Source organism: Canis lupus, chromosome 8, assembly GCF_011100685.1.
Source record: "Canis lupus familiaris isolate Mischka breed German Shepherd chromosome 8, alternate assembly UU_Cfam_GSD_1.0, whole genome shotgun sequence".
Lineage (NCBI taxonomy): Eukaryota > Metazoa > Chordata > Mammalia > Carnivora > Canidae > Canis > Canis lupus.
The window spans coordinates 29,027,091-29,042,518 of NC_049229.1; the positions used below are offsets into that span (position 1 = coordinate 29,027,091).

At 40.1% G+C, this 15,428-nt stretch overlaps 2 protein-coding genes across 5 annotated transcripts in view; one reads left to right on the forward strand and one right to left on the reverse strand.

Moving 5' to 3' along the window:
• The window catches only part of TXNDC16 (thioredoxin domain containing 16), a 121,528-nt gene extending 112,249 nt beyond the window's left edge, over nucleotides 1-9,279 (reverse strand). For 3 of the 4 annotated variants that reach the window (XM_038544720.1, XM_038544717.1, XM_038544719.1), the window contains exons 1-2: nucleotides 9,058-9,278; nucleotides 226-341 (exon numbers count right to left, since the gene is read on the reverse strand). In XM_038544720.1, the coding sequence (XP_038400648.1) occupies nucleotides 226-245 (20 nt within the window). In that variant the 5' untranslated portion in view covers nucleotides 246-341; nucleotides 9,058-9,278. Of the gene's footprint in view, nucleotides 1-225; nucleotides 342-9,057 lie in introns of all 4 variants that reach the window. The other variant, XM_038544718.1, reaches the window with a different exon arrangement.
• A 598-nt stretch (nucleotides 9,280-9,877) lies between these two features.
• Nucleotides 9,878-15,428, forward strand: part of GPR137C (G protein-coupled receptor 137C) — a 65,134-nt gene continuing 59,583 nt past the window's right edge. Inside the window, exon 1 of the mRNA XM_038544722.1 lies at nucleotides 9,878-10,318. Coding sequence (XP_038400650.1) covers nucleotides 9,893-10,318 — 426 coding nt within the window. The 5' untranslated portion in view covers nucleotides 9,878-9,892. The remainder of the gene's footprint in view (nucleotides 10,319-15,428) is intronic.

Below are 15,428 nucleotides of genomic sequence, written 5' to 3' on the forward strand. Positions count from 1 at the left end.
TCTACCATGTTTACATCCTTTTTACTTTAAATTCCCTAGAAGATAGCTATTAAAACTACTTAAGAACATTCCTTCTAAATATACTTTTAATACATGACTTAGACTTATTTATGCAGCTTAGAAATTCAAGTATCTTTATCAAACCATATTTTAATTCAACTCTATCTTCTGAACTCAGATCTGTTTTAGATATCCTCCTCTCATCTTCTTTCACGCTGTACTTACTTCCATGCTATCCTCTGCATCTGTTGTCAATTCCTCGTCTTCTGTTTTGCTACTTTCAAATTTCTCTTGAACAATTTCTTCTTTCAGGAAGTTTTTCTACTGATGATCTATACTACCTAAGTTTAAAAGAAGATAGTTGGGGAAAGTTAGTATAAATATATCATAATTCTAGAAGGTAAAGACATACATACCAGCATAGGTAAGAATTTCAATTTTTAAAAATTTTAAATAGAACCCCTATCTTTCAAACAAAAGATCACAATCACAAAACAGAAAACAAAAAAAATAGCTAAAAATTACTCAAAAGGAGAGGGTAGACTTTCTCAAAGATTAAAATGATAAAAGAATAAAAAATTAAGGGAAAATTATACTAAATTGGACATTTATTTCACTCTTAATCTTATCAGTAAGCATATAACATCTCTCAAGAAGCAGGTATTCCTTAAAAAGGAACTACTTACTCATTAATTACTTCTTAGCATTTTTTTTATTAGAGCTATTTTATATCAGTGAACAAATGTGCCATTGATAGTTAATAATGAACCAAGAGTTCAAAAACTCAAGTAGAATGAGTGAGGACTGTGAGTATATATAAAAAAGTCATTTTAATGATATAATTAAGGGGTATCCTCAACATTAACACTGATTACACATTATAGCCATTTTAAACCAGTGTATTTTATAGCCACTTTATACTAATGGGAACGGTTTAAAATAGGTCATTCAATATTTTCTTTATTAGGGGGTAGGATGGGAAATGCATGCATCCTGAGGCTAAGGGAATAACCATGTAACATTTGTTACTATATAAAATAGCTAAAACGTAATGAAAAGATAAACTTTTTAAATAAAAGTGCATTTGAACAATTCCAGTATAAATATAACTTTGACTGGGCTTCTGGTTACAATTCAATTATTTAACACTGAATTGGACAGTAGGGTTAACATATGATTCTTTTACCATATGATGGGTTTTGTAGCAGCAAAAAGTCTAACTGCATATTCAGTGCTACAATACTTTCCCACACTTATCTCATTGGACAAATGAAATTATAGATGTGAAAGTACTATGCATTTGATCAATTAGAGATGTTAATGATTATTCTTACATACATACTTTCAGGTATAGGAACTTATTAGTAACTATAACCTTTGCAGTTTGTTCCATCTTTGATAAATTTGATTATCTAAGGAATTACATAAGGTAGAGAAGATTGCATGGGTCAGCCAGAAATAGAATTTGCATGGTTGTAATAAAATAAACACTGAATAATGATTTAACCAAATTCAAGACAACCACAGTTCAGAGGATGGAGAGGCAGAAAATAAGGGAACACACAGTCAGAGTGGGAAAAGAGCTAAATCTTCACTTTCACAAAACCAAAAGCCAAGTATATTAGAAATAGGAAGATCAATACCAAAAGAAACAGGGAGCAATTGAAATAACTGCCTCTAAGGAATAAGAAATTGCAAGAGGAGGATACCAAGAGGACTTCTGAAATTTTATATAGAACCATCTGACTCTTTAAATAGTATACCTTTTCATTTTTATTTAAAGTCATTCTATTTGGACTACATCAAAATAAAAAGCTCTGCACAGCAGAGGAAACAACCAACAAAGCTAAAAGACAAACTACTAAATGGAAGAAGATATTTGCAAATGACGTATCTGAAGAAGTGTTAGTATCCAAAGCATATAAAGAACTTAACATCAAAAAAGCATGCATCCAATTTAAAAACAGGTAGAAGACATGAATACACATTTCTCCAAAGAGGACATACAGATGGCTGACAAACACTTCAAAATATGCTCAACATCACTCATCATCAGAGAAATGCAAATCAAAACCACAAGGAGATATCACCTCACACCTGTCAGAATAGCTAAAATCAAAAGCTTAAGAAACAAGTTTTGACAAGAATATGGAGAAAAAGGAACCCTCATGCACTGTTGGTGGAAATGCAAAGTGATACAGCCACCATGGAAAACAGTATGGAGGGGATCCCTGGGTGGCTCAGCAGTTTAGCACCTGCCTTCAGCCCAGGGTGTGATCCTGGAGTCCTGGGATCAAGTCCCACATCGGGTTCCCTGCATGGAGCCTGCTTCTCCCTCTGCCTCATTATCTCTCTCTCTCTCTCTCTCTCTCTCTCATGAATAAATAAAGTCTTTAAAAAAAAAACAGTATGGAAGTTCCCCCAAAAATTAAAAATATAACTATGTTGTGATCCAGTAATTACACTACTATTTACCCAAAGAATACAAAAACACTAATTCAAAAGGATTTTTATACACACTTTTGTTTTTTGCAGAATTATTTGCAATAGCCAAATTATGGAAGCAGCCTAAGTGTCCATCGCTAGATACAAGGATAAATAAGACATAGTATATATGCAATGAAATATTATTCAGCCATAAAAGGAATGAAATCTTGCCATTTGCAACAACGATAGATCTAGAGGATATAATGCTAAGTGAAATAAGTCAGAGAAAGACAAATACCATATGATTTCAATCAAATGTGGAATTTAAGAAACAAAACCAATGAACAAAGGAAAAGAGAGAGAAAGCAAAAAACACCCTCTTAACTATAGAGGGTTACCAAAGGAAAAGTGGGTTGAGAGGGATAGGTGAGACAGATGAAAGGGATTAAGAATTAAGAGTACACTTCTCTTGGGGCACCTGGATGGCTCACTCTAACTTAGTTTTGGCTCTTGTTGTGATCTCAGGATCCTGGGATTGAGCCTTGCAATGGGCTCCATGTTAAGCAGGGAATCTGCTTAAGGATTCTTCCTCTCCATCTCCCTCTGCCCCTCCCCAAGCTTGAGTGTACACTCTCTCTTTCTCGCTCTCTCAAATAAATAAATCTTAAAAATAACAGGGTACATTTCTCTTGATGAGCACTGAGTAATATATGGAATTGCTGAATCATTGTATCATACACCTGAAACTAATACAACATTGTATGTTAACTACACTGGAATTACAAATATAAATAAAAATTAAAGTTATTATTTGTATGTAATCAAATTTTCCATAGTTTCTACTCATATTAACCCAACCTATCCCTGTAGGGCCACAGAAGAATGTTCATTTCACATGCATGAAAAATAAAATGCATTTGCCTAGAGACATGTTGTCCATATAAAAATATTTTCAGGGGCGTCTGGATGGCTCAGTCAGTTAAGCATCTGCCTTCGGCTAAGGTCATGATCCCAAGGTCCTGGGATCAAGCCCCACATCAGGCTCCCTTCTCTTCAGGGAACCTACTTCTCCCTCTCCCTTTGCTGCTCCGTCTGCTAATGCTTGCTTGCTTGCTTGCTCTTTCTCTCTCTCTCTCTCTCTCTCTCTCTCTCTCTCCCCCTCTCTCTCTCTGTCAAATAAATAAATAAAATCCCTAAAAGATATATATTTAAAGAGAAGGGAAGTATAAGTGGGAAAGGGTGGAGAATGAGAACACCAGTCAGAACAGAGTAAAAACAAATATACAGAAGGTACTCGGTGATTTTTTTTCCCTTTGGTAAGTAGAAAATAGAATAAAAAACAATACTTAATGATTCAAAATCTAAATCTCAACAAAGAGAGGAGTACCTTGGGAGAAATGTGACCTTGGTACTTTGGTATAGTAGTAGTTCATTGGTATGGGGTATATATAGTTCCAGTTCTGCTGTAGAAGGCAGGATTACACTTAACTTCCTACCTCCCACTTGTAGTAAATTAATTGTGGCTGCCAGGTGACTTACTCTGGCCAATAAAATGTTAGCAAAAGTAGCATGTCTCTTTCAGACAACAGTTTATCAGCTAGCATGTGGTAGGGCAGGCCGTATTTTCTTCTCACACAGGCATTAAAATTGCTCATCTGGTGGCTATTCCTAGAATGAGCACAACACAGAGAATGGAAGACATACACCAGTCTGATATGCAAGGAGCATGTAACATGAGAGGAAATCCATCTTTCTGTCATAAGCCACTGAGATTTGAGGGCTTCTTATGGCAGCATAATATAGTTTACCCTCACTAGTATACAAACTAGAATGAGGTGCCACCTTAACAAGAACCCCAAAATACTGGCTCAGAAGCCACGGAGCAAGAACTTAATCAGGACAGACTGGAGTTTGGCAATCCACATTAAGGAGTGACAAAACATTTGGTAAAACTGTTAACCACAATCATTTGAAGGTGACATATACCTCATGAATTTGTAATGAGCAGTTACCCCAGTGTGGTACGGCTAATGAACTTATTTATGGCCCTAATAGAAGAGGCTTATAGATAGGAGGTGAGGCACCGAATGATAGTTGCTGTTGGTTATGTTTAATAAGGAGTTCAAAGAAAGGTACTCAAAGGACCACTGCCATCCAAGAGACTAACTGTTTAAAACTTAAACAGTCCTTTAGACCCCACCCTTCTATCATTAGGAAGCAAGCTGACAAAACTGCTCAGCCATATTCTCCAAAGCCAACTTCAGGTGTGGCCAAGGATAATAAACATGGAAGGACGTCTTGCAGAGTAATGCCAAGGACCATGGAGAACTATGCCCTAGGGCATGTGCCAGAATACGAACTGTTTGTTACTGGTCCAAAATAATCAGATAAACACAGAAATTGAGTGTAAATGTCAAAAATCTATTATAGCTCATTTTACATGGTAATTTTCTGTCTGTTGAATCTAAAAATTTTTTAATTGGGTTTATCATTTGTTATGTGTTTTCATTCCATTTTTATTATAATTCATTTTTACTGTAACAAAATTCAAATTTAGATTTTGAATCATTAAAAAAAAACAATATCTGGTCATTCATGACAGTTTGAGAAGCACTGACCTACAGAACACAGTGAACAGAACAGGAGCCCTAGCAATACCTGCCCAGTGAGATTTCAAAACTCCTACAGACTAGAGTCTGTGTATAGTCTTCCATTCTTCCCCTCTCCAAATGGGTACACTTATTATAGTTATTTGTCCCTACACTACTCTATGTATTCAACTGGGGGTGGGAGACAGAGAACTTATAATGTCCAGACTGATAAGAGATTAGCACTACTGGACATTAATCAGAAATCCTGGACTTTGAGTCTGACACAGTGACTGGATGAGATTTGGGGGTTATGTCTACTGGGAAGGGCCAACAATGAACTATATGCAAGGAGAGTATCGGTTCACAAAAAGGGTGGACTGTTTAAATGTTTCTAGTTCTCCACACCTGTTAAAATTGTACTTCCCCACTTCCTTGAATTTGGTATAGCCATGACTTGACTGACTTGACATTTCATGACAATGAAATGCGTGATGACACATGTTACTTCCAAGAGTTTTCAAAGTCGACATATTTTCATGCCTCGCAACACACTTCCTTTCTGCTGTGATGAATGATAACACTCAAAATAAAGCCTTCTCTGTTGAACCAAGTCTCAGAAAAAGAACAACATGGGGAAAAACTCCCGGCTAATCAAGAGTGAACATAAATTAAACACTGTTGTGTTAAACCTCTTAAAGTTTCAGGGTTGTTATTACAGTATAACCCAGCCTAGCCTTACTGGTTTTAATAACAGCCAAGAGGAGAGTGACTTGAACATAAATACATATACTGGATTTTTAAAGCACTAAATATCAAAGAATTAACAGGAAACTGACTCAATTTCACTGTAGGACAATTCTAAAAGGGAAGAGAACTCTTGCAAATGCAACTGACTATAACCACAACAGGTGCCGACACCAAAATAGGGAAGTCATAGGCAAATGTCTTCCAATACTACACACATACATCACCCAACTACATGCAGACTCATACTGAGCCTGGAGAGGGCTCTCAACTTGTTGGTATAATGCTCCTTGTCAGCACTAATAGAGTTGGTATGCAAGATGTAACTTTTGCCTTATCCCTAAACTCTAAACAAGAATGCCTGCACAGTTCATTTAAAAGTTGATAGGGGCAGGGCGCCTCGGTGGCCCAGTGGTTGAGTATCTGCCTTTGGCTCAGGTAGTGATCCCAGGAAGGATCCAGTCCTGCAGCAGGCTCCCTGTAGAGGAGCCTGCTCTCCCTGTAGAGAGCTTCTCTCTCTGCCTATGTCTCTGCCTCTCTCACTCTGTGTGTTTCTCATGAATAAATAAAATCTTAAAAAAAAAAATAGTTGGTAGGGGCACCAACTGAGGGTAGCTCAGTCGGTTAAATATCTGACTCTTGATCTTAGGTCTTGATCTCAGGGTAATGAGTTTAAGCTCCACATTGGGCTCCATGCTTGGCGTGGAGACTACTTAAAAAAAAAAAAAAAAGGAAAAGATGTGTGACATTTAACTAAGGGCAAATACAAGAGGGTGACAAACACTGGGAATTGGAACAATGAGGCTATAGTACAAAAAGAGTTAAAGCTTGCAAATTAAAGACTAAATAAAATGCAACAAAATTCTGGAGCACCTGGGTGGCTTAGTTGGTTAAGTGTCCGACTCTTGATCTCAGCTCAGGTCTTGATGTCAGGGTTGTGAGTTTGGCCCTACATTAGGCTCCATGCCCCGTGGGGAGCCTACTTAAAAAAATAAACAAATAACTAAATAAAGGCAACAAAATTTTGTTCAGCACCAAAATACTGAGGGTCCCCAGAGGGCAATGAGGAGAAAGAATTTTCAACAGAAAAACATTTATCTTCCAGCTAGTGAGGGGAGAGGGAAGGATCTGCCTTCATGTGTTCCACAGCTGGAGGAGCTGGTAACTCTCTACAGTTAGAACAATCTCATTTGGGGCTTGGGTCCTATTTATAATATCACTTGGCAAACAGCTCTTCTACTTTTAAATGTTTGGAAGACCAGTGTGCTAGAGTAATGTACCCTCCTAGAACAATATTCAACCATTGTGCATTTGGACACATTTCAAATTTTAGAATACCAAGCAGCAAGCTTTTCTAGAAGACCTTGGTTAGTTTCCTCTTTATAGACTTAAATTTCCCTTACAATTAACCACAAAACTAAAAGTTTTCCCTCTCAAGAAAAAAGAGGAAATGAACAACTGTAAACATTAAGCAAATTATAGCAAACTCTGTGGGCATCGTTCTCTGGGAAAAGGCACATTTCATATTTTGCAACAAATGGGGCATATAATGCTTACGAACGTCCTGTAAGAACATTCTGGCAAAAATTAGCTTACAGTTTAATGCTGCTACTGGAGAAAACCTGCTCACTGAACCAGTTTCAAATAAAATGTTGATTAGATATCATCAAAGTTTATCATTTAAGTCTGGATGGAGGCAATAAAAGGAGTCAACATCTCTCTACTTCAAAGCCCCTTCAAGGCAATGGAGCAAAATCCTCTATCTGTATCCCTCGTGCCCCCCCTCAAAAAAAGAAGGGGAAGAGCGATAGCTATCTGGACTTGCTCTGAAATGAAAAATTTCACAAGCAAAGACCTAAAACTAGTATGGATACTCTCCAGATGTTGTTTACTATGAGTAGAGAATATAGGAGAAAAAGAAAAACCAGTTCATGGTAAAAATCTATTCGTGAAATGAAACAAGTACCTCATCATTATGGAAAATACAAAAATAGGCATGTCAGGGAACAGGAGGTTCCCCTGATTTTGATGAGTGCCAAAAATCACAGAACTCCGAGTTCATGCTTAAGCACGTAACTGCTTAACTCACTTTAACTCACTGCTGCCACGAGCACTCACTCCATCCCTTTTCAAAAAGAAATGTGTACTGCCCTAACCACATTCTCTAAAAAATCTATGAGGTAAATCTCATAAATTTCAAAAAAAAAAAAAAAAGTGATTCTTCTTTGTTAATGTTGGATCAGAGCCATGAACTTCTTTCAGAAAGTTGTACCCTGCTCTAGGCTGCACTGTACAACCTGCTCAGCTGAATGTTTCATCTGAGAGATCCACGCAACTGTGCCAGGCCTAAACATCACATTTTGTCACTATACCTGTAAAGAACCCAAAACACACCAGTATCTGACAGGGGGACCACTGTCCCAGAATCTGGAGTACAGAGTAGACTTTAAAGTTCCCTATGGATCACTTAGCTAGGAAAAAAGACAGCAAAACTCTTCCTACACAAAGCATTAGGCAAAGGATGGCAAGTTAGGGAAGGCTGTCTTGGTTGCACCAGTAAATGTAGCAGTATCTTTCAAAAGGATACGGACTTTGTGATGTGCCACTCATTCTAAGAACACAGATGGTTTTCTCATCATTTTTCGTTACTTCGCTCATTTTATTACCAAACACTTAAAAAGGAAACAAATCAGCAAATGTCGTCGGTCCGATACACGCTGGAAGATCTATTCCTCACTTATTTACAGCAATAGCATAATATAGCATTTGTTTTGTACCTCTCGGAGCCCCAGGAAGGGCGCCACCATCCACCAATACAGGACCAAGGCTTGAAGGAATACATGTGGAATTTAAGGAGTACAAACTGTTCTGCTTCTTTCTCCCTCGACATTCCTCAGGCTTACAGTTCTTTTTTCCCTAAACTTATGCCCAGGGCATCCTTCCAAATTCTAAGTTTCAAAGACCCACATTCCTCCTCTTTACATCTCATCTGGACATCCATCTCATCCTAATACCGCCTCGTCCTCTAAGAGAGATTTCCCCAAGGAAGAATTTTGCTTAAGGTGTCAGTTCATCCTTCTCCATCCTCTCTCCCTCACGTTTTTCTCGCCCTCTCAGGCTGGGGTGGGGGAAGAAGAAGAAGAAGAAAGCAAAATGCCCCTCAGAAGATGCAGGTGAGGCCCCTTTTAACCCGAACTCCAGAGTTCACTGGCGGGGCACAGCCGCCAGGCTGAATCCCCATCCATGCAGGCAGAAACCACAGCCCCTCGACTGAAGGACCCGCGCGGCCACCTACCTGCCCAAGACCTGCGGGCAAGATCTAGTCAGAGGAAGCCAGAAGGTTCCCGCGGCCGACGGTTCCCGCCTCGCGAAGGAGAAGCAGAAGGCGGGGCCGAGTCTCGCCGGAGGGTAGCGGCGAGCAGCCGCGCCTACCTGCTAGGGCGCAGCACTCCCGCCCTCCGCGCCCGCGGCCACCACCGCACAGCGAGGTCGGCCTGCGAGCGAAAAAACAACCCCGAGGCTCCGCCTTCTCCTCGTGCTCCCTACGTGCGGCCTCTCCAGCCAATGGGAAGCGCAGGGGGCGGAGCGAGAGCCGCCCCAGCTGACGGGCGACCACCGAGTCCTCCCGCCGGCGCGAGCGGGCCGTGCAGTTGCTGGGCCAATCGGCAGTGTGGGTGGGAAGTGAAGGGGAGGGAGAAAGTGAGGCAAGCGGCTGTCCAATCAGATCCGGCAGCCTTCGAGCGACAGGTCCCGTGGCCCGTGGCCTTCCGAGCGCGGCGCGCAGGGGGCGTGCCCGCCCGGGCCAATCGGCGCGAGCCCACGGTGCGGAGCGAGCGCCTCAAATGCTCGGGTTTCTCAGCTGATTGTCTCCAGCCGAGAGTTGTTTTTTGCAGCTACCGAGCCGAGCCGCAGCAGGAGGAGCCGAGACCCCCGGGGGGGGCGGGGAGAGGAGGCGGGGTCCGGGGAGCCGCGGCTGCTCTGCGCGGGGCTCCGGGTCCTGTCACGGCGCTTCCTGGGGTCGGAGGTTGGGGTGGGTGGGGGGTAAGGGGGAAATCTTTCTCCCCCTCGACGGCGGCTCCGAGTCCGGCCCCTTCCTTCCCGCGCTCTCTCGTCCGGCCCCCAGCCCCCTCATGAGGGTGTCCGTGCCGGGTCCGGCGGCCGGCCGCGAGCCCTCGACGCCCGGGGGCGGAGGCGGAGGCGGAGGCGCCGTCGCTGCTGCCTCAGGCGCCGCGGTGCCGGGCTCGGTGCAGTTGGCGCTGAGCATCCTGCACGCCCTGCTCTACGCCGCGCTCTTCGCCTTTGCCTACCTGCAGCTGTGGCGGCTGCTCCTGTACCGGGAGCGGCGGCTGAGTTACCAGAGCCTCTGCCTCTTCCTCTGTCTCCTGTGGGCAGCGCTCAGGACCACCCTCTTCTCCGCCGCCTTCTCGCTCAGCGGCTCCCTGCCCCTGCTCCGGCCGCCCGCTCACCTGCACTTCTTCCCCCACTGGCTGCTCTACTGCTTCCCCTCCTGTCTCCAGTTCTCCACGCTCTGTCTCCTCAACCTCTACCTGGCGGAGGTAAGGCGGGAGGACCGGCAAGCGGGGCCGGGCGGGTGAGCGGGGCTGCCGCGATCAACTCGGGCTGAGGACCGGGAAGGGGGCGGGGGGGGGGAGGGGGCCGGCTATGAGGCGGACCTGAGAGCAGCTTGGGGAAACTGAGGCACGCCTGGAGTGTGCGCGCGTATGCTCGCCCTAAACTTAAGCGGTAGATTGACTCGGTTTTTGAGAGGCTGGCGGGGTTGGGTGAGTGAGAGTGCGGGCTCTGACAACTTACGACAGGACAACCCTTTGTTCGGTGTTTTGGCCCCGCAAGGTAAGGTGTTGGTGGCAGCAACAAAGTGGCATCGCAAGAAGTAGCAGCCCCGGTAGCTCTGCTGAAGCTGAACTGTGTTGAGAGAGGTTGGATGCTGAGGTAGCAGCAGCTCTGCTGAAGCTGGACTGCTGCCAGCCATTACGTCACCAGGCAGAGCTGTTCCTCTGCTATTGTTGCTGCGTTTCTTTTATTAGAAGCTTATATTCCCTCCTGCATCTCCTTTCCTGTGGCTCGATAAGCCTCACACAGATTCCGTTCGATAGTTCCCCAGCAGGGTTAATGATCGATAACCAAAGCCGAGGGTCAGTATAAAGACCTCCATAAAGCTCTTAATGTTTGCCCCACTTGCTCCAAGCTTTAGCTATTTATCCTACCTCTTACAGCCTAGTGGTTTGTTTTTTTTTTTTTTTTTTTTTGGAGCTAATTAAGATAGAAAATACTAGCTTAACCTGTGACTATTGCAGAAACAAACCACCAAACTGTTTTTGCAATAACTTGCTTAATAGCTGGAACCTAATCACACCCCCTTTCTCTTTTATGGGGAATTGCTGGCTGGATTGCATTGTTCTGCAGCGCTTAGGTATTTGACCCATTTCAAACAGGTTTGAGAGTGTAAGGTTGTCAATCATGTGTGTCAGCTAGTGGTATTTAAGCCACAGAATTTTGAGAATTGCCCAAAACTCTCCCTTCCCCCTCCCCCACCAAAAAAAAAAAAAAGCTGAGGAGGGGAGGAAACAAGGTGACATCATATGCTTAATACTGACTAATATAGAGCAATATTGGTCTATGCAGCTAATCCTCTCAAAGGCTTTTGGAGGTGATGAGAATTAACATAGTTCTGAGCAAAAGTAAAAAAACATTTGAGGCAGATTGTTTATATTTCCTGTGTAAACCAACTCTTTTCTCCCATAATAGATGGAAAGTAGGATGCATAATTTTAAAATTACAGTCATAACTTCAGCTTTTTACCACATTAAAAACAATACTTGAAAATAAGTAACAAAACTAATTTAACTTGAATTCTTTTCCTTCCCCATCCTTTGGAAGTCCAAGCAATACAATGACAAAACCCAGTGAAAAGCAAAAATAAAAAACACGGGTAATCATAAATCAAATAATCATGCCATAGTCACGTCACTTATTTGATGATGCTCTCATCTTCTAGTTGCTGTTTAAGCTGTTATAACATTTCTGTCCTTCCTAGTTAAATTGATACATTGTATTCTTCCTGACACCATTTTTGATAGAATACCAGTGACCTCTTATTACTGAAGCTGTAACTCTAGCTTCAGATATAATTTACCTGAAAGTGCTAGCAATCCTTATGTCATAAGCATCAGATAATTTGTTTTTCCCTATACATTTTGACTTGTAAAATCATATTAATGATGTCTCGTAAAATACCATTTCATAAAGTAGCTAAACACTCTTTTTTACTTTTTTTGAGAATACAACATATGCCATAGAGAGCATAAATCTTAAGGATGCAGCTATGAAATTCTACATATACATACACTCATGTTATCATCCCCTGGATTAAGATAAACATAATTTCTGGTGCCCTTGTGCCCTCTCCCAGTCATCCTCTCACCCTGAGGTAATTATAAAGTGGCTAGAAACTATCACAATAGAAAAAGCATCCATAGTTAAGCTAAAAATTCTAAAAGTATGCTTCTACAGGATAAACTACATGATACCCAGATTAGGTTTTCATATTTTAGTTGCTGATATTCCAAGAGAAGAACTTAAATGTCTTAAAGTCTTCCTATTAAATGAATCTTTTGTGTGATGTAGTTTTTCAAAAAGCAATAAAACTCAATAAACCTAGAAAATATAATTTGGAAAGACGATAGACTAAAGCATTTTCCTTTTGCAGTGTCTCCTAAAAAGAGTGTAGATTGTCTATGCTCGTCTTTCTATAATCAAATTAACAATTTTAAGATTCATAACTGTACTTAAAAGAACAAAATTTCAAATGTTTAAAGAGAGATATCTTGACCAGAAATCATTTCCCTATTCATTAGAAAAAATCCAGAGGAATCTGTATTTAAAAGAATATTTGAACTCAAATTTTTATATCAATTCCAAGTAACTGGAAGTATACTTTCTATTGATCTGATTTAATGAAGCTTTTTTTCAGTAAGTTCTTGGTATTATAGAAGTATGTAGGGAGAATCTGGTGAGAAATAACAAAACTGACACTTGATTTTTTTTGTTTTTTGGTTTTTGGTTTTTTTGTTTGGTTTTTTTACTAAAAGGCCCTATATCTGTTTTGAATAGTTGTGCTTCTTGATTGCTAAATCACTCTGTATTTACTATCTATCATTAAATACCAATTTCAATTTGCTTTTGGCCTCTTTTAAGCGTTGCTTGCATGCATTTCTCAAGATTAGAAACATTCTAACTTTAAGGACTTAGTTACAAAGAACTATGGAGCAGAATAAAAATAAAGTTAGAAAAACAACCATTACACTTTGAATGCATTTTGGTGGTTCTTCTAAAACTCCTTAAGTTTTCAAAGAGTTAAGACTGCCTAAATCACTTACTTTTGTTGACTACACTTGAGTGGAATTGAGATAAGGAGAAGTAGCCCTTCTAAAGTAATTAGACTTCTCAATCTCCTAGAACAGATACTTGGGGGGCGGCGGTGGGGGGTTGGGTGGACAACAAAACCCACTATACAGTAATCTAAAAACACCTACTGAACTTTTTCTGGCATGATCAATAGAACGTGTACTTTACCAGAGAAAGGTTTACAGTCCTGTACTTTTACCAGGGAAGGCTTAAGTCTTTAAAACAGATTATGTGAGAAAATTGATGCTACGTACTACCGGAAGAAGTAAAAAGGCTTAAGATGAGAGTTGGAGTATTGTTATATATGCCAAAATCAATGAGTTCATCGTCAAGGCCCACATTGACATTTTTTCTTACAGTTTTGTAACATGAATGCCAGTTGCTTGATTGGAATAAATATGGTGATTTAATCATGATGCCAAAACAGCTAGGAAAATTAAATTCAGAATCTTAACTCTTACGCTCATAGATGCTATCATTGTCTCTGACAATGAATACCTTCTTCCAAATATTGATAATATGTCAAATATTACGTGTAGATTAACTGACATGTAGTTAGGTGTCATTATAATGTTCTGCGATTTCTCACAAAGTGTTTTTACCACCTAACATGGAAACTCCTTAAGGATAATTTATTTTTACCTCATAGCAGCTAGAACAATGGTGAATATATTATCGAATGACATTTTTGAGAAGGCCAAATCTCGAAAATATTTAGCCACCTGAAATTTGGGGGTTAACTTGATTTTGATGAACATTTCAGGTAAATTATTTGTGTACTTCCTGGGATCTTTATTTTCTGCCTAAAAGATTGCCTATTGCTGAGATTCTCTTAGATTATCATGGTTTAATTAGATAAAAGTTAATTTTGATTACCGCAGGTAAAATATTACTAATGAAAACCACTTGAATATATTTGAGTTTTGCTTAGCAATACTATTTTTACATCATGGCAAATGGCCCATTTTAATTAGGTCTTTTCTAATTTGGCTTCAAATTCTATTAAATAGAGAAGTCTGTAAAATAAGTTTCACATCATGAGTGAGTTATTTGCTGGAAATAGTGATTTAGTTCAGTGTTGGATTTTATAACACTTGTCTTCACAATACTTATGATATAGATAGATACAAACAGGGTGATTTGTCCAAGGTTATACTACTAACATGTATCAGATATAAGGCTACCATATAGCCAAAGGTTATAACATCTTATCAAATGATCCATCCTTATGAACTTTCCTGGATACCATCAACTCTTTATTAGTGCTTTACTTTTAATTTACTTCCCCCCATTTTAAACCTTTCCTCTCCAGCAAACTTTCTTCCCTCTTCATTCTCAGGATATGACCCTTAACTTCTAGTTTATAAAAGAAACTAGGGCCATCTGGCTGAACAAAGATTCAGAAAGATACCTTAAAATGCTGCAGAGTATTTAATTTTTTTCAATGAATGAGCTGAAAGTGAGGAAATTCTTCAGAGGCAAGAAAACACACACAAGAAGTGAATGCAGAATGATAAAGTAACACAGATGTTTGTCTTGGGGTTAGGAGTGGTTATTGGCTGCTTTCTGCTGGCTTAAAGCCTGGATTTTAATTTTATGCATTGGGGGTCTGAGAAGGTGACATTGAGGGCAATACCTTATGGTGAGGTCTAATCAGAGACTTTGTTCCCTCCAACTTAATCCCAGAATTCTCAAAGTATTTATCTTCGGTGGATGGGCTAGGAAAAATAAGCAGATTCTCAAAGGTTGATGATGGGCTTTGTGCTTATCTCTGCCTTGGTTTTGGGTGAAGGAGGTACAAATTGGGAAAGAAAAGTCTTCCCTGAGAATGCACAAGTTTATTCTCACAAAAGTTTGAAACCTGAATTAACACCACTTCTGTGACCTTGGAGGAAAAAATTAATAAAACCCAACCTGAAAATGTAGTTTAGAGGTATCCAGGCTTGGTAGTAACCTCAAGAACCTGGAAGGAGCAAATTCAAATCATTCGTTGAGTATAATTTAAATACAGAATCCTGACAGATAAAATTTCACAGAACATGAGCTCAAAGTGAAAAATTACAGAATCTACCTACAAGGTTTAAAGATATTACAGTGATCAAATACATAGTATAAAATATTCATTCATGTGAACTAAAGTAAACAGTATTGACATGATTTTTAAAAGTTAACTAGGCACATTTGGAAATAAATCATTTTTAGATTAAAAATATAATTAAAAACAAATGAGTGGTTAAACAA